Source organism: Chaetodon auriga, chromosome 15, assembly GCF_051107435.1.
Source record: "Chaetodon auriga isolate fChaAug3 chromosome 15, fChaAug3.hap1, whole genome shotgun sequence".
Lineage (NCBI taxonomy): Eukaryota > Metazoa > Chordata > Actinopteri > Chaetodontiformes > Chaetodontidae > Chaetodon > Chaetodon auriga.
Genome location: NC_135088.1, coordinates 23,362,577 through 23,382,218, shown reverse-complemented (window position 1 = coordinate 23,382,218; position 19,642 = coordinate 23,362,577). Strand labels below are relative to the sequence as shown.

Below are 19,642 nucleotides of genomic sequence, written 5' to 3'. Positions count from 1 at the left end.
GTTTTTGTCCTCTTTGTCTTATGCACAATTTCTCTGTCACCCTTTCAGGCTTTATTCTCTTCTTCTCCCATTTTCCCCAAGTCTCCTCCAATTTCCCCCAGCATTTATATATCTTTTTGTCCGAAGTTATATATATATATATATATATGCTGGATTTATGATGGATTAACCAACACGTAATTCTGCTACACAAACAATTCTATTGTATCTTATTTTTTATTAAGATATTCTGCACAACTTTCACACTGATGCAAATGCTCATTGTTGGCCATTTGTGTGAATGAGCCAGTATAAGTAATCTGTATACATCTGAAAGGATAAAAGTTTCTAGGTATGTAATTAGTACAGCATTACCATGAGATCCATAGTTAATCTTTTGTTACCTTAAACCTAACAACAGATACTGACACTGCACTGACTTCCAGTCATTTTCATACTGACCATTTCAAGAAAAGATGTTCTGTCAAGCCATTCCTGGCCATCTTCAGTAAAAAACAAAAACAAAAACAATAATTCAGTTATTAATAATTCTATGATTTGCAGTGATCTGTACATGCACTACGTATAGTTTCAGACTTGGTTCTTGCATAAACTAGATTGTGTCAAACATGGATTGAATGTACGTTTGTGACATTTGATAACTGTAATGCCTAAAGCATATAATTCATATGAGTTTCATATTCATCAAACCATTTGACTGGCCCTTGCGCCCTGTATGAAGGACTCTGCATTCTCTATGTTTTCAGACACATGCAGGCCGGTTTTACCTCTAATTTGTCTGTCGATTTGCAGTGTCAGTTGTGCCTTGAAAGGCGAGACATAAAAACATTTTCTCAACCACTGATGATTGACAGCTGTCAGATCTACAAGGGAAATCACACATATATCCTTCAAGTGTATTACAGCTCTCTTTCGGCATGGCAATTGTGACAGTAATTCATCTTCTCCCCATGCACCATTCATGTCAAACACTCTCTGGCTCTCATAGTCTGGTCTCCAACAGCATCCCTGTGGTTTTATTAGCTCACATGTAGCTTTGAGAGTTGCTGCCATCCTGCTGTACGGCAACATTGGGCAGGAGATAATAGGTCCTTAGAGGGTCCAGACTTTCTTATTAGACACCCTTCTCAAGACAGCCAGCCGTACCCTCCAGACTCCAGCTGTCCATTTAACCCGATTTGAGTTCATCTTTTCCAGCCTCGCCCTTATCAGTTACATACATCTCCACTGACTATGAGCTGTGTAGCTGGGGAATACTACACTGCTTAGAAATTCAAATATCCTTCAGTTGTATAGCAGCACAGTCAATCTGAATCCATGTATAGATCTGCGCAATTACACTGTCATACGAATGTATAGCCTGCAGTTGCACCGAAGAAGCTTGTGCAGAGATTACCATCATTATAGTGATATCAGTGTCGATTCAGAAGATGCCTCTCATCATCCTTAGAAAATCAAATCAGTGTGACATCTCAGAGTAAGGGGCACAGTAGCTGAGAGATTTCATCAAGTCTGAGTTTCCTTGGGTGTTAGACATATCATCTTTAAGAGTTGGTGTTCAGCGGTTGCACTTGGATGTTCTCTTTATGATATTTAGCTCAGTCACATGGTGGTCTCTTCCTCTTTAAAAACCTTTGCTTTACATTTCCACATGGCTTGTTCCAACCAGCTTGGACTGTAAAATTTATGAGTCAGCTCTTAAAGGCTCTGTCCTGCTGAGCTCTTAACACCCCCCCCCCCCCCCCCCCCAAAACCACCCCCAACCAGACAGACTAAGTTCAGCCATGCTATGTTAACGCTATTAGAGGAACGGTCTCTATGTACTGCTCAGAGGCCTTGAGGGAGGAGAGGCACTTAGCAAAAATAATGACTGTTTTCTGTTTTCATTCCACAGGAGAGTAACCTTGTAAAAAATATTGCTTTTTATTTATTCATTTTTAGAATCATATTAAGTCAAATGTTTGATTTGGTAGTCCTGAAATATTTTCTGAAAATGCTCGAAATATCATTTCACACTGAAATATGGACTGTTGATCGAACAAATCTCTGGGAAGTTGCAATGGGCATTCACTACTTTTCGCCTAACGACGATTGGTTAATTGTAAAAAATAATCTTCAGATTAATCTGTTCTGAAAATAAGCATTAGTTGTAGCCCCAGTTGAAGCTCACAGTTGATTTTGTTTTCAATATTAATGTCATATTTGGTATGGTTACTATGAATAAAAGTAGTATGTATAGACACCTTCATTTAAACCCAGTTTCAGACAGAAGATTTTGACAAAATATTTATACTTTTACATATTTTTTGTAGCAATTACCAGCTATTACGACACAACTGCTGTATAAACTCAAGGCACAAGCCTGTAAATGTTCAGTTTAAGACAAGCCATAAATGGCAGTGAAATATAACCTTTAAAGGTATATCTGGTGTGCTTTCAGTACTTACAAGTAGATGTTCGACATAAGCCCAGCTGCTGTTTGGTTCTTACATGATGCAACTTCAGAGCCTCAATACCATTTCCTCCGATTCAGAGCCTCCTATTTCTCCAACTTAGTGACTGCAATTGCATTGAGAACAGGGCCATCAGACAGTGCTCTATATTCCCATCAGTGGAAAGTACTTTAGTGGAGTTCTTAATCCCCCAAAACCTCATGGAGGATTTGTCACCTTGAGAGCTGGAATTTTAGCAACTTTCCTTATCAGGTGTTATCAGGAAAGACTGTACCTTTGAAAGACTTCTCATTCAGATACGTGTGGGAAGAACCATTAAGACCGTTTTTCTACCATTGGACCTGATTGCACTGTATCCAGTGGTACATACTTGTGCTGTAGACACATTCTCAGCTGTCCTTCCATTTGAGAGGAAGAACACAGGAAACAAGTTGCTATCTTGATCACCTCCTGGAGGTTTGAAACCCAAGCTGAAAAAGGCTGCTGCCTTTGTGTATCTGATCAGTTGTGACTCCATCCTCTTTTTTCTATGTCATTGTTGTTTGCTCACAAACTAAAACCCAACCTCACTGTCAGCATGAGTTTTGTTTAATTCCCATTTAAACAGCACTTGTTTAAACTTCAACTGAGCAGTGAGTTTTTCCACAAGAGGACATATAAGTGAAACAAAGTGACACCAACTTCCTTGTAATGCAGAAGCTCCAGAACTCCTAAACACTGAACAAAGCAATTTATGTTTTCTGTCTTCCTGTTATGTGCACAACCAGACCTGCCAATCTCCTGCTGTGGATGTTCAGAAAACACAAAGTTGCATAATAAATTGCTATATGACATGGTTAAAGCATGCAGTACTGGGACAGTGAAAATTGGTTTTAGGTTAGAGGTTAGGTAAAAACAGCATCGCTCGCTGGTTGAGTGGGAAGGCAAGACAAATCAGAAATACCCTGCTGTAAAGTCATGAATGCTACAACAATCATCACTGGAAGAAAACTCGGGTATTCTGAAAAACACTGGCAAGACGCACCTCCTGCTGTCATTCTTTCATATACTCTCCAGGGGGAAATTTCACTTCTGCCTCACGGTGCTTGAGTTTGTGTTATTGCTTTTCATACATAATTGTACCACCAACATGCTGTCATTCAAATTGGAGGAGGAAGAGGAAAGAGGAAAGATAGAGGGGAAAAAAGCAATTTCAAAGCTTGGAAAAAACCTGTGGGAATTACCTCGCCTCTGCCTCTGTCTGCTTCTGTCTCTGTCTTCATTTATTTTTTCAATCAGACTTTCAAGAGAAGGCCAGAGAGGTTAAAGCACTGACCACAAACACAATACATTTCTATTGATAATGAATTTATTGGAACTTTCACCACACAAAGCTTTTGCAAATGATTCAGTTAAATAGAAAACAGCAGATCTTCAGAGTTTTAAATATTTTCACTTGAAAATCAGATGGACAGAAGTATGTACTGGATTTATTGGATGGTTCTATATTTTCGACTTCTGAATATTTCAGGAGTTCAGTCAATGTACTTTCCCATGAGCTTCTGATTACCACAGTTCTACCACATTTACTTCTCTGCTTCCCCTCCACTGCAGCAGAATTTGGTTTTGGTTTGATAGATGCAGAATTTAGAGCATGTAATTTCACACGTCCTCTTGATTTATACTTTGAATGGAACGGTTGAGCAATTACATTACATGCTCGTTTCACACGGCCATGTTGTCGGTGATTAAATTTTGTGTTTTTCTGTGGTTGTTCACTCGCCCAGCTTGAGAGGTTTGGAGAGAAGGCAAGTGGGTTTTTTTTTTTTTTTTTTTAAGTTGTGCCACTCCCCTGCCTCTTGTGCGCAGTGATCAGAATGTAAAAGAATGCTTAGTGTATAGCCTATTCCTTACTCTTTCTCACCGAATGGAATGACACTCTTTACATCCCTGGTGTGTAAATGATCTAAATTGATCTTGTTGTCACATGTTGTCTTTAAATATCCTTAACCAGTAAGTTAAGGAGAGATGGACTGTTTTTGCCTTTCTGACCCTGTTGACACCTGACATTAACATGCATTTTGAGTGATTCCATCACAAGTGGACAGCGCTAAATACAAGTTAAAACAATCGCCAAGATACACTATGATCCAGTCTCTCAAACCACTTGCAGAGGTTGTCTGGCCACATTTTTTTGTAGTGTAAACCAATGCGTCCCCAACAAGCATGTAACAGGAACAAATCTCATCAATGCAGGACGTGGTGGTTGTTTTGGTGACTGTGCCAATGCTTGAAAAATGGAGAGCTTGTCTGTTGTCTAGCTTTAAAACACCAAATGGCTCTGGTTTAGAAAAAAGTTTGCTTAATTATTGCCTAATTGTACCCCAAATTTCAGTCCTGTCCAGTGACACCTAACACTCATATTCTACAATCTTGTTAAAAAAAAAATGCATCACAAAAATGCTGCCCTTTGATGATCGAAATCTTAACCCTTTCTCTTCCCTCTGTTGTCTTTTCTCCAGGATCCCGACCCAGGTTAGAGGATGCGCCTCCACGGATCATAGAACACCCATCTGATCTGATCGTGTCCAAGGGCGAGCCAGCCACCCTCAACTGTAAGGCAGAAGGACGACCGACTCCAATGGTGGAATGGTATAAAGATGGTGAGCGTGTTGAGACGGATCGAGAAGACCCTCGATCCCACCGCATGCTTTTACCCAGCGGCTCCCTCTTCTTCCTGCGAATTGTACATGGAAGGCGAAGCAAACCCGATGAAGGCGTCTATGTGTGCGTGGCACGTAACTACCTGGGTGAAGCAGTCAGTCGCAATGCATCGCTGGAGGTGGCAAGTGAGTGTTTTGGATTCTTTTGCTATTTAGGCTGTAGAGCTCAGGTCTGTGCGTGGACTGTATGTGTGTCTGTGAGTGCGACCGAAACAAAAGACAGAGACTAAAGGCTGTTCTGGACTAATGCCGGTGTGAGAAGGACAGATTACATGTGACGCTACAATGATAAAACAAAAACATAAAGAATTCTCATTGAAAATGTGCACCTGTAATACCCATTAGAAGTACATGTAAGGAAAAGGAAATAATTACTAGAGCCTTCAATTGTGCCCAGAAATGTAGAGTTGGAGAGAGCATCAAAACAGGCAAAACAACAAGAACGTAGTATGTAGTGTAATACAAAAGTATGTATTACCAAGAAAAGATAACTGTGATTGCCTAGTACTACATCTCAGGTATCAAACATCATGTTGTGTATTATGTTGTTCCAGTAATAAGAAATGAATTAAATCACAGAGATATTTCACAAGTAATAGTGTTAGCTGCACTATAAAAGCAGAGGAGTGCAGAGGAAGCTTTAAAGTACTCTGTGGCCTCCTATCATCACCATCACTCGGCTGAGTTAACTTAAGACGCCACCTCTGACCTTGGTGTCAGATCTCCTGGCAGCTTGTACCCACGAGCCCCACCCCCCAAGCCCTCATCCTCCTCCCCAGCCACCAACATTGCATCCTATCTCCTCCCGCTCTAGAGAGCCCGGTCTGTTGTGTTGTGCCCAGGCCTCTGCGACCAGGCCTGTTAATGTAGATGGATGACAGCTAGCTCCTGCTAAAAGATAACAGTTGTCGCCACTGGACAGGAAAGCTATAAAAAACAATCTTGCAGGGAGGGGAGGAAAGGCCACTGTTGGTTGGCAGCTTCTCACTAGCAGATGTTAGTTCCTTAAAATACAACAAACTCCTGTCACATGAGATTTCCAACAGACTCCTCTTGATTTTTTTCTCTCCATATCAGGGCTGCTTGTGATCAGTCGCACTTTAATGAAATGCAGATAGGGCCAATTAAGTCTTTGCTGTTAGACTAGGCCATTGCCTTCAATGTTAGATGATCTCTATAAAAAATAATGTTTTGACAACAGCAGCAGGTAAAGTAAAGATATGTAGGAAGTTTATATGAATACAAATGTAGTTGAGGGCTAGTTTGTTGCTGCATCCAGGCAGACATTTTGTTGTGTGACTTAACTCACTGGCTGCTGAATTACTTATATTAGGGAAAACATGAGATACAGCCATGTCACACAGCTGAAATACTAAGCACAAAATGAAGTTTTGCCTGTTATCCTTGCTTATCTACTAATTTAGACAAAAATGAGTCTTGACAGCGTGCTGCTAGAAGTTTTGGCAGAAACGCCAGTGAAGATTTAAACATTTCCTCTAATCCCTTCGTCCCGGCCTCTCCGAATATTATCCACACTTTAAAACAGAAACCATCTCAGGAATTTCTCATCGAACTAACAGAAACCAGCTGAACACAGTAAAACAAACCCTATTCCCAGTAAAAATCTGTGAAACTCTAGACTCATGTCCAACACCTTATAGTTGGGCATCATGTTTTCCTGAAAGGCTCCAGCCCCTAACTTAATAATCAGGCTGAATTTCCCCTGACTGCCTTCACAGAAAAAACAGCCCATGAATCATTCTCTATCCACTTTAAACAGCTGGGATCTGTGCAGTGGGTCCATCACCTTTCCCTAAAGCGTTCCTCAAGCAGCATGAAGAATTCCCTTTCACCTTGCTTTTGCTTGGTTTAGGTATCAACATCAAAAGCTGTAGGATATGTGGGATATAAGCCATAGATGGAAACCAAGCAAGTAGAGTAGGTGGAGGTGTTGTGAATCACTTTCACAGAGCTGGTTAGGAAAAAAGAGCAAAGGAATAGAGCAGCAACAGATGCTAACAATTTCTCACTCCCCTTGAATAATCCCTGTTTTTCTCCACACTTACCTTGCACTGTGCTAGTTTTGAGGGCTTCTTTTGAGTTCCAAGGAGGTTGTCTTTGGTTTTCTTAATTCATGACATTGAGTAGCACTTTCGCAATACCGAGGACATATTATTATGATTGTTACAGTTATTATTATTACTGCCAGCACCCATGAGAGATTTCTAGCAGCTCCTGAAGGTAACAAGAGTCTCAAATTTCCCTTGTAGGCCAACATTGACCAGATCTCAACAAGCCTCTGTGAGGTTGTGCAGGGTCCTGTTTGCAGTTAAAAGGGTTTGGTGTGTATTCTGAGCCTTTTGGTTTTAGTACCAGTCTGTTTCAGTCTTCAAGGCCATGCAGCTGATCAGTCCATCTGCTTCTCTATATTATATGTAGCTCTCTGTTGTCCTTTTTCCCAATGCTGTGGTTCTTTCGGAGGTGACATTCTGCACAACTGTCTGCAAACAGACATACACAGGGACACAACTTGGCTACTGCCAGATAAGAATCCATAGGAAAAACTACAAGTGTGTGTCTTCTTGCGTGTGCCTGCACACCCACACAAACCCATAAACACACTTTTGGAACATTGCCTCCAGAGAGAGAGAGAGGGAGAGAGAGAGAGGTTATATAGAACAAACAGTGGCCAGTGCCAAAGCCAAGCCAGTGCCAGCTCCTGCCAGCCCCCTCTGCATGGCACCATTGGGGCCGGAGATAAGGCCACAGGCACATAAGCCTGCCTGGAGCTGCCAGGGGGCTCAGCATGGCACCCGAGAAGGCGCAAGATGGCACTTTGTGGCATGGTGTCACTTTGCTTCCCAGCCTGTGACTTGAAAGCACTGGGGGCAAACTGAGAGGGAGCAGCATTGTGTATTGGTGTGTATATTTGGTATCAGGTTAGGAGCCAACACTGTAGGAAGGGTGGAAGGTTCAGGAGGTTTAACCCCTCACAGTCCATCTGCTGTAGGCTGAGAGGCAGACAGGGTGATGAAGGCCACTGAGCTGCAGTATGGATGAACTGGCAGAATTTCGGAATGTTGACAAAGAGAGTTTGTCTGCAAGTGGTTTATTTTGTCCTGTTTCATGTCATATGGTTTATCTCTTTGAGTAAATGGGACAAAAGCACAGATCTTAGTCACGCTATTACAACAGATGACTTGTCCAGACATTTTCTCAAGTGGAATTTAAGCAGAAGATGATAAATGAGTGCTTAGAGGTCAAACAAATAACACTAGACACTCCATCACCTTAGTTGTATTTTTAAAGTGTGAAAGTTCTGGATTTCAGCTTTAAAGTGATACTCCACCTGAAATCTGTCGTTTGAAGATCAAACACCTTTTGCAGGTTTAAAAGGTGTCTGTAGATTCCTCACTGATGGAAAACATCTGCTGTTGCTTGAATTCAGCATGTTGTACTTTATTCCAATGTTGAAAAAATATCAAAAAGGTATTTCACACAACCCCTGAATTATAATCAATTCATATTTCTTCCTCATATTTCTCACTCCTCTTACTGGAGTTGCTGTTGTGATTAGACTCTGATGGACACAAGTTCTGCACCTTACGATAAAAAGTGGTGTTGCCCAATGGGAAATGATTTGAATTGACCTGATGGTGGTGCTAGATAAAAACTCAACAGAGTACTGAATTAAGATTGATCCTCAGGGAGGTCTGTTTAATAGCTGTTGAGATATTCCAACATTTCAGACTGACCATCATCATTATCCCTAAACCTGTTCTACCAGTGTGACTCATGTGGAGGAAATCTTGAGAGTTGAACCATGAAGAAGATTCAGGAGACTTGGATGTCTTACACAAAGGCATTTATTGAAACTATGCCTTCCAAGTCACATCTTATGGTACACTCAAGTCACATCAGTGACGTGCAGTGAGGTTTATGACTGGTGAGGCACTGACTTCTCTGGAGTACTGTTTGTGTTTAGAAATCATTTGATGGGTCAAAATTTCATTCCAATGTTTTGAACTTGTGAATTATGAATGTTGAGCACAGCTAGTGATGGAAGCTGAATGTTTTTAGTGGAGAAGATTTTCCACTCAGAATTTTTTTTGTACTTAGATCTAAAAAGGAACAAAAGTAAGTAAAGTGGAACATGTGGAAGATAGTCAGAGATGTTGTCAAAAATAATTTTTAGTAGTTGTAATATTGACAGATTTTTTTCTGGATGAGTATAATGATTCTTACTCATTGTTTCTCAAGTGTGTGCAGGCCATTTTTCCTTTGCAAACATTCATACTGACAATTCGGCACTCAACATCTCATTAGGGAAGGCTCTGCTTACTTACCTCAGTGACAGTTTCCCCTTATTATTAATGACATATTTGATGAATGAATGTCTGATACAATATTTTCAAGCTTCAGTACGTGCACATAGCTCAACCTCAGATATGATGTAACTGGCAGATTACGGTGCATTATAACAGTAGACTGATAACTTTGTATTTTACTATGTATGATCAACAGGTAGAATATCACACCACATTGACTTGGAGACCGATAAAAACTGTGGGATCAAAAGCAAATGTTCGTACTAAGAGAAAACTAAAAAACGTATACACAGTTTCATGAGTTGCCTAAATTCATATATGGGCTTTCAGCTGTCATCCAGCAATAAGCCTTAAAATCCCTTCATTTACTCTTTTTCAAACTCTACATTCCATTATCTTGCATTAAGAGCAGACTGCATACCTCTTCACTGAACATCTCCTCACAAAATTTGTGTTCTGATTTCACGCATTGAAAGAGATTCTTTGATCCTGAAAATGTGGCCTATGAAGTTTGTACCAAGAGTAGAGGCCAATTCATGTCAGATGCATAAAAGTCAGTCAAGCACAATAGTCCGGGCCAGACACCCCTGGGTGGGGATTTGACATTCAGAGTGACTTGCCCAAGCTCCTGGCAGCATTTTCTTTGAGTGTTTTATACCTCTGACGTTTTTATTATGCCTGCTACGTCTCTGCCGCCTAGCTTTATGGCTCATGAATATTCGCCAACAGTGGAGGGGATGAGGTGCTTTTTCTAAGATGCTGGGGGCTGAGTCAGAGGTATTTCAAATAAAACTGACTGGGGTAGCCTCTAAGGGCGTTACGCCCCCCAAACCAACCTTCCCACCCCCTTTTAAAAGGTTGTTTGGAGGTCAGGCCTTCAAGGGTCAAGATGGCAGCTGCCTTGTAGAATTTGTGGAATGAACAGGTGAAGATGTGATGACACTCCTGTCTTCCTCTGCCTTTGTGTGAATTTGTTCGTCTATCTGTGTGTGTGTATGTGTGTGAGTGGGTGTGTACATCTGTCTTTGTAACGGTGGTCTGGGCCAACTTTCTCACTTGTAGTAATCCTAGACACACAGTCTAGGAGAAACAGCTGGACAGCACTGTCACCACTTGGATCCTCCTTTCTCTTTCTGTCTCCTTCTGACACACACACACACACACACACACACACACACACACACACACACACACACACACACACACACACCTGTCATACTGCTTTTGGTTCCTGAGATCCCTGTGCAGAAAAATGCATTTCAGGGTTTATGGATCTGGAAATGGGGAAAGGATTTGAGGGGTTTGGTGTAAGGAAAGATTTATAGTGTGAGAGAAGAATAGACTGGGTGGCTCTGATAAAAGAGATAAAGTGAACACCCAACCCCCCCCAGCTGTTCTTCTCTGCCCCTCTCCCTGCACTGTACGTGCTCTCCTCAAGCTGCCCTCTGTCCCTGTTATTAACCCCAGAGCTCTGGAGCCATATGGGTTGTGATTGGAATTCTGTGGTGCATGCTGTCATACACAGTGGAGTGCAGTCACGCTGATCTGTACATCTATGCAGACAGTAAGGTCAGTGCTGCTCTAACTACCAGGTAAACGTGGTTTTAAAGAGTTGCCTGAATTCCATGCCATGGTTTAAAAGATCTTTATTTTGGAAGGAAAAAACATCTTCATGTATTAATGTTGAAATAAAGCTGATGAAAGCTTCACTCTCAAGACTAAATGTCATTCTGTGCTTGAAAAATAGAGACTGTGCCCATTTGCCTAAACTGAATAACAGGCTTTTGTCTTTAAAACTGTTCTGAATGAGCTGTTTTTAGCATACTTCGAGTGAGCTGCTATTATAACTGTTAAGCTATCATGAGCATTAATGAGTAGTCCTCGCACTATTATTGTATTTGTCAGGCTTTTTTATGTCTAGCATGTGAGGAAGGCTGGTTAGGTATTCATAATAGTTTTTAAAAGTGCCTTTTTTGTAATGATTACTCCCATTGCTACTGTGGAAATGAATTTCTAATCTGTATATAAACAGCCTTAAACAACATCAGAATCAACCTTGTCATTGCTAACACCGTGACCCGCTGAGTAAATGAAAATTGAATACTTTTGGATCAGAATCTGTGAGTACACAACATGCACGGTATGAGTTTCATATTCAGCCCTCCCCTACATCTTCCTGTGCAGTCACAGGAGCATGACAATGTTTTCCACCAGCTGTCTGAAGCACTTTGTCCATTTGTCATGACGGCTACTGCCAAGTTTTATTTTCCAATTACACCCTTCTCAGCTCTGTAAAAACCTGTCTTTTTCCAGCTGAGATATCTTGTGGACATCAGGGTATTTGTGTCATCATGCTTCATCATACCCATTTACTTACCATGAATTGCTTTTAATATTCACTACACCGAGCCAAGAGGAAGTGATAGAGTAACACCATCACCTCTCATACTGAACTCAGCAGTGACATTCTCTGTTGCTTGATGATAACAAGCTCTCCTCTGTATTTGTGTGTATGTATCTGTCTGTCTGTGGGAGCTCTGAGGTGTGTTCATGCTTCACTAATGGGATTGCAGGTCCCAGCCATGTGGAGGACAGAGCCAGTGGCCATTCTGGTCTTAAAAGAGGGGGATCAGATGGCCAGAGTGAGGCCACGGGCCTCGATCTGGCTTAACCCCCTCTGTATGATCCGGCCGTCTGCTGGTCATTGAGCCAGACCCACCAGCCAAACCCCCCTCCAGAGGATAGCAATGAATTAATTAGACCTAAAGGCGAGTGCAACAGTGATGAACGTGTGTGTGTGTGTGTGTGTGTGCGTGCGTGCGTGCGTGCGTGCGTGCGTGCGTGTGTGTGTGTGTGTGTGTCATAAAGGGTCAGTGGGACAAAAGTAGAAGGATGAGGGGGTGGGGCGGTTCGGGGGGGAGAGACGTTGACAACAGGTGGTGCGATGAAGAGCTTTAACCCCCCTCCCAACTTAACGACAGTGTAGCACAGGGGCCACAGGGGCTGTGGAGAACAATAAAGGCCCCTTGCTCCAACCGTTGTGTCCAATCATGCCCCATTATCTCTCTGAGCTGCTGATCACAGGCGCTGTACTGCCAGACACACTAGTCCCTCAGTTCTCGATGGTCATTTCCTGCACCTCATGTGTGAATGTATATTTCTCTTTATACACCCATACATGTGTGTACAGAGGTGTACACATGGAGCTCATGTTAAAGTAAATCTTTAGATAAATCATAGCTTGTTTTTTTTTTGTTTTTTTGTTTTTTTTCGAGACACTTTCTCAATAAGGTGTTAATTCAATTCAAAGGTCTAAGGCCATGTTTGTGGTGTTGTATTAGATTGAACTAATTTCAGGTGCTCCCCCTCCATGTAAATGGGGTGGGGGGGGTGGGGGGGTTATCCATGTACATACAGGAGGATACACCATGAATTTCAAAAGCAACAGTCATTCTATTCTATTCAGTCTATTGTTCTAATTTAACATTGTTGCAAACAAGTAGATTTTGTTTTTGCTGATTTTTCTGCAAGCGAAATAAAGTGAAACAGGCTTTTTAAAGGACATTAAAGCAAAACTGATCTTTTGATTAAGAATATAATTAATTGAGAGTCATTAGTCATGGTCTTAAAAGATGCAAATGACCCCCTGTTTAGGCTAACTGGGGCCTACAATAGCCTTCTGGCAAAACTACACAAGGGGCTGGTTGGTGTGAATGTGTTGCTTCAGGGTTGAGATTAAGAGAGAGAAATATGAACCAGGAAGTCCAGCTGGAAGCCTTCTCAGACACAAAGACAATACACAGCAGTTTGTTATCGTGGCAGCATTTATTTACTCCTCTGTCTCAATGTTTGTCAGGTAAAGATGCTTCAAGTAATTCCACATATGATTTATGCGTGCAAGAAGTTGATTGATCATCACAGTATATTGCCAGATGTTGCACCTCACAGGGGCAATAGTTGAACAAGGAACTGCTATGCATTTTTGAGCCAGAGCCCTCTGTAACATCAACCCTTCAGTGTCAATGCAGCAGCCTCATTGAACGTAATGGGGAGCCTGTGTTTTTTAATTTATTGCTAATGTTGGTCTGAATACGCCCACTGGGGACATGAAGGGGCATCATGATAAAGAACAGTTAGTCAGTGACAGCAATTTGCTGACAGTTGGGCATGAGGAGTACAAACCTGCAGAGCAAACAGCTCAAAACAAATCCATCAATCTATCACAAATAACAAGAGGAGCAGGATACACGTGGGGAGTTTCAGGCATCATTAATGACAGACAGCGAGCACGAGAGGCCAACACAATCAATACACGGTTCAAACAAATCAATCAAATGCAATCAGCACATCGTTACAGAGCAGATAAAAGGAGAGGACATTAAAGAACAGAGGGAGCCGCATCTGGTTGCCAGTCTTGTTGTTTAGCAGGAAAATCAGTGTACGTGTTAATGTTAAACCATCAAATGGAAAATTATTAGCAAAATGATCTTCACTCAACTTGTGGTCTTTGGACAGCACATTTAAGTTATTGAACCAATCAGTGCAGTTATTTGGACAATCACTTTGTTTATTGAATAGCAAATTGTGGTTATGTATGAGCTCATCCTATTTAAAGGACAGCTTAGTGTACAATAGCTTCAAGACATTTGACTGTGGCAAATGCACATTTCTTAGTTTTAACTGGCCAGCTTCGTTTAGTTGCTGGACAGTCAAGTGTAATTTTTATGTGCCAAGTTATTCTAGTAATTAGAGTTCCAATTGTTGGGAAACTAACTTGTTAAATTCTTGTTGCCATCTCATTTTAATTATTGGACATTTCTCTCTAATTTGTGAGTCATTCAAAGAAACTCTTTTAGGTTATTTGCCAATTCATTCTACTCACAGGACAACTTAATACAGGAACTGGACAGCTAAATTCAGTAACTGGACGTGTTCTCATTGGTGCTGCTTTGATATGTGGCCTCACTCGAGCTGAATCTTAGGTGTACGGTTTAATTTGAAGAAGGATATGGTTTCTGACGAGAGGTTTTAAGCAATATTTTCAACGCTAATGCAGCAACTTGTAAGCACTTGGCGGAAAATTTATATTTGAGTGTATTCCAAATCACTAGTGGTAAATGTTAAATTAGCATTATGTTAATTGACATGGTTTCCCTTCTGCATATAAATAAGGGGCTTATGTTCTTCACTTGTATATTGAGGACTGTTTGCTAGGGAAACAACAAGAGCATCCTCTTGAGCACTGCCAGCATGTTTGACAGTAGAGATTGCTTGGTCTTTAATGTCAGCCTTGTTGGATGTTCTTTTAGTATGTACATCTTTATTGTCTTTGTTCACAGTTTTGTTTTTTTTTTGGTTTCACCAATCCTGTCTCTCCAATTCCCTGACTGTTAACAGCATCAGCCTGTTTAAGCATTTTCTCACTTAGAAAAGTTCCAAAGGTTAATTTTATCGACAGAAGCATTCACATTTGAGTATTTGGTATGGCTGAGGTAATGCCAGCCCTAAGCTCTTTGTGGTAAAAAAGATATTTTAGGATTTAGGTATATTTGACCTGTCTGAAAATGGTAAATACGAGGGCGAATGGCTGTGGATAATGCTTATTGATTTCTACTTGTGTGTATTTGTACAAGATTCATTTTTCCTTAAGACGTGCTCCCACCTCAGAGTTAGAAAAGGTCAGCGAACAGGGGCTTAAGTCATTCAAGTGGAGCTAAATGGATTTATGCTCCAAGATCCATCTGTTTTTGGAGTTTGTTGACAGGGTGGAAAATTGGAACTGTTGCTCTTCCCTCCCCCAGTCACACCACCGCCACCTCCACCTCCTCTTCCTTCAGCGCAGGGGTATGAACAGGCATGGCACACTAACAGGGTAAAAAGTGTGCTGTGCACGAGGCAGGATACAAGGCCTGACCATCTGCTCCAGCTCTGAACACATTCATGTACATTTGACAGGAAGAACTAAAGGTTCGGTTTGGCCCTAAGCAGTCAGGGACAGTTGACGGGGTGGGGGGGTGGTCATCTGACATGGACACAGTGGCTCGTCTCCAACAGGAAGACGCTGTGTCAGAGATACACCTCACCTCTTAACCTCGCACCAACAGTTAAAGTTGAAAGTGTCAGAGTCAGCAACCTAACAATAGAACCGCACACATGCAGAAAATGACAGTACTGTGTGTGCAAACAACAAGATACACTGCCGAGAAAATTGACAGAAATTACAAGACGGTGAGACAGCATAGAAAACTGCTCACAGTCTTACAAGCAACTGTCAGGGTTCTCCTGCTCTGTATTTAGCTTTTAGCCATCCTTCAGCCACTGTCAGGGTTTTTCCCACCAATACCAGAACAAGCTTTTTTGAGCACTAGCTATGATTCCAAGATTCTACTATGTTACCCCACAATAAGCACACATTAAGACCAAAAATTGCACTGGGTTTAAAAAAACAAAACAAGCCACAAAACGAAAAGCAAATTCAAGGGGCTGTATTGGTGTGAGTGTGTTACTGTAGGTACAGGTGAGATGGTTAAATATGTGCCAGGAAGTCCAGTCTGAGAGCTACATCCAAAGACCAACCAGATGCTAAAACACTGCATATGAGACAAGATTTTCCAAATATATGTCGACATTTCTTCTCTTTCTCAAAGATTGCGAGAACAAAATATTCTGTTCGGAATGTTCATGAATACCTGACTTGTGTTTGACAACCCTGTATTCTTTGGTGCAGTGGTCTGAATGGGAATGCTGTGCTTTATGGCGTAGTGCTATTGTGGGCCTGAACATGGCCTAAATCACCCTGTTAACATTTCTTTTGAATTGCCTTATTGTTGGAGTGGAATTCTTGAAGGTGCTCATTGCCATCATCCCACCGTTGTGGTGAATAATTAATGGATTGTGTGTGAGTGTGTTCGTGTGGGGTGGGAGCACCCATTGTTTATCGGCGCCTCTGTCCTCCCATTCCCCTGTGAGGTCGAGTTAAAGAGTGTTTCTGGTTTTCCAGATGGGTGAACTACAGTAGCCTTGATTGGGCCAGAGGGTCAGCTGAGGGCAGCTGTGTGTGTGTGTGTGTGTGTGTGTGTGTGTGTGTGTGTGGTGGGGGTGGGGGGGGTGGGGTGGTGGCTTCAGTTGCTTTACGATTCTGAGTGACCCTCTTACCCTTCTGCTATGGGCCACACGACGTTGGTCATTACTAGATTAAAGTAATCCTCTTTTCAGGGCCAGACAATTGCTTTATTAGCTGACCACACACAGGAGCCTGACCACCTCTGTAATAGTATTGTTGTGGGAGGCCCTCGGGGTCCCAGGGTGAGTGTTATTCGTGGAGGGTGAGCAGAGGGGAGGTGGAAGTTTGTTGTTGTTTTTGTGCCTCTCTTTAGCAATGCCATGCACTCATTACTTCCACGTTACTTCTCCTTGTTTAATCCTTCACATCAGCTGTATTTGTCTGTGTTTTGGGTGGGGAAGTTCTTTCTTTTCATGATGCAGCACACACACTTGCACATGCAGATACGCCACTGTCCACATTCCTTTTCATGTATCATGTCGATGGACATATTGCTTGCATTACAATCAGACTAAGTGCGTGTATGGATGTGCATGCTCCCCTCCTCCTCCATCCTAGCTTGTTAGTATGCAGTCCAAATTTTTTCTCTGAATTTCTCCACTGCCTTGTTTTTGCTTAAAAAACTCCCATGAAAATGCTGTTTCATCTCCCCTTTTCCTCAGTTCCTAAAGGCACAGCACATTTCCAACAAAAGCAAAAACGTTCCTCTCCATTCCACTCCAAAATGTCTGTGTTTTTGCTGACAGATCTTTCTTTGTCAAATGGACATAAGCTGTTTCTGCAAGCCTGTCAGTCACGCGTGAACAGCTTCACCTGATCATTTATTCATCTTTATGAGGAGAGGAGCAGAGCCACTCAAGTTGAATTAAGTATCGTCAAACAGTTTGAATATTTCATGAATAGCTGGGGTTAATTTGACGAAATGTGTTATGTCCCTATCTCTGTCATTAACATCATAGTGTCCATGAGTGAAGCATACATTTGCTGGGCTTTGGGATGCATCTCTGCACACTCCCCAAAGGATATATGTCAGTTTCAATTAAACAGGAGACTCTTGCATGCAGTCCAAAACAATCTTCAGTACTTTTCTGTTACCATCAAAAATCTGAATTTTTGGACAGAGTGAGGGTGGTGGGGAAAAGATTAGCCAAGAAATACACAGCTTCATTAAGTTGATAGATTTGACTTGGACTGAACAGGGAACAACCATCCACCTTGACTGTGCTCCATCTAACATATCTGTCCTCCTCACAGGCAATGAGCCTTCACTGTTTATCATCAGTTCCCACTAAGAGACTAAAAAGGCGGGCAAATAAATCTTTAACACAGGTTTTTGATAATGTGATATTATTGATCCATGCCAGGAAATTGTGTTTTCTTACCTCTCAGTGCAGCAGGTCAGAAGGCAGGGTCAGCAACATGACAACACCGTCGAGCAGGAAACAAATCATTGTCTTGCCCAAGGACACTTCAGCTGGGTGGATGTTTGTGGCACTAACCTGGGTTTTCTGTTTGACGGATGTCTCTCTTACCAGCAGTCTGTCCTATTCCATACTTTCACTTTCTTGAGGAAAAATCGGCTGGGGAGCCGCAATGTTACTTTAATTCCCAGAGATTTACAGAGTCCATACTCTGCTGAGTTTGGTCTGCAAGTTGTCAGAGGTCAGGGAAGTCATGTGTGTATCCCATCAGGAATTGCAGAGATGAAACACACAGATGAAAAGTTGGCAGAAAAACGCATGGACACACACACACACACACACACACACACACACACAAACGCACACACAGAGCCAACATGGAGTGCCAGGGGAGGTTTGCGGTGGATTAACCTCAAGGTTGCTGGGTGGATGAGCACAGCCGGAGCAGCAGCACAGGCTCAGAATTGGGATGGGAACCTGCTGCTGAGCCACACATAGGTGAACACTCCCCATGCTAGGAGATTGGAAGGATTTACACGCAAATGAGAAGAAGTTTGTCCGTATGAGGATTAGTGTGTGTGAATGTACACACGTCAGGGTTAAAGTAGACTGACTTAATCTGTGTCTATGCATGAACTTGGGGCATTTTCAGTAGTGCCAGGTCAATGAGAGCAGTTGGGGCTGGGTTTTGTCGGGGTCGGGGGCCTCGATGTGAGAAGATTTTGCCTGCCAAGTAGTATTTTAATACAACTCCCCTCTTGACTTGAAATATGGCTATTTCAATCAAGTGGTCTGGCATGCCTCAGGCTTGTTCGGCTCTGTTTGAGTGTGTGCACATGCATGTGAGTGTGCATGTGTGATGGGGGAGCAAAGTGAGGGGGAAGAAGATTCAGTAGGGGGGATGGACAGTTAGCCAAGGCCTTTAATAGCTCTCTAGACACACACATACATGTTCAGAGTACAGTGTGAGGCTCATTGCTTGAAAATACTTCTCTTTGATCATTGATCATTTCAAAAGCTTGAACTGTCTTTTACGTTATCTTCGTCTTGACAGCACTACCTGCATGAACCCGAAGAACCTGCACACATTACTTAACAGAATGAGTAATGGTGTGTAAAGGAGAAATAAACAAGTCTTGACTGCAACTTTTCTTGTGGTAAATATTTTCACGCCAGAAAATCCATCAGAGTTCCAGTTTTACTGGGACATTCTCCAGGGCATGATATACATCTAGCGCCAAACAAAAGCCAGTACAGGCAGTAATGTGCCTTTTAGGTAGCTGGATTTATGCTTGACTCTTGGGGCTAACAGCAGTCCTGCCATTGATATCGATGATGTTTTGACAGTTTTAATATGTTGGATTTCACACATTGAAGGCAACCATACAAGAACCCTGCATGTATCATACATGGTCCGGCCATATCGTAGTTTAAATTATATGCCCCTCAGTAACTGTGTCACTTGTGTTATTCCCTTTGTGATACAAGCGATGACTGGAAGGCTTTCTTAATACGTCAGAGACTATTCTGTGTAGTTGCTGTATTTACATGGTTTCATTGACTGTGATAGAGAGAGGTGACCATGGCAAGCAGAAGGTTTGTCATGGAGATTGCTTTGCTAGAAGTGTTTTACTGAAAATGAAAAGGTAGCTCAGCCTTTTTTTCTGCTTGCCTC

At 42.0% G+C, this 19,642-nt stretch overlaps 1 protein-coding gene across 2 annotated transcripts in view; it reads left to right on the top strand.

Moving 5' to 3' along the window:
* The window catches only part of robo3 (roundabout, axon guidance receptor, homolog 3 (Drosophila)), an 82,021-nt gene that overhangs the window by 11,074 nt on the left and 51,305 nt on the right, over window positions 1–19,642 (top strand). For both annotated transcript variants that reach the window (XM_076751428.1, XM_076751427.1), the window contains exon 2: window positions 4,955–5,281. In XM_076751428.1, coding sequence (XP_076607543.1) covers window positions 4,955–5,281 — 327 coding nt within the window. The remainder of the gene's footprint in view (window positions 1–4,954; window positions 5,282–19,642) is intronic.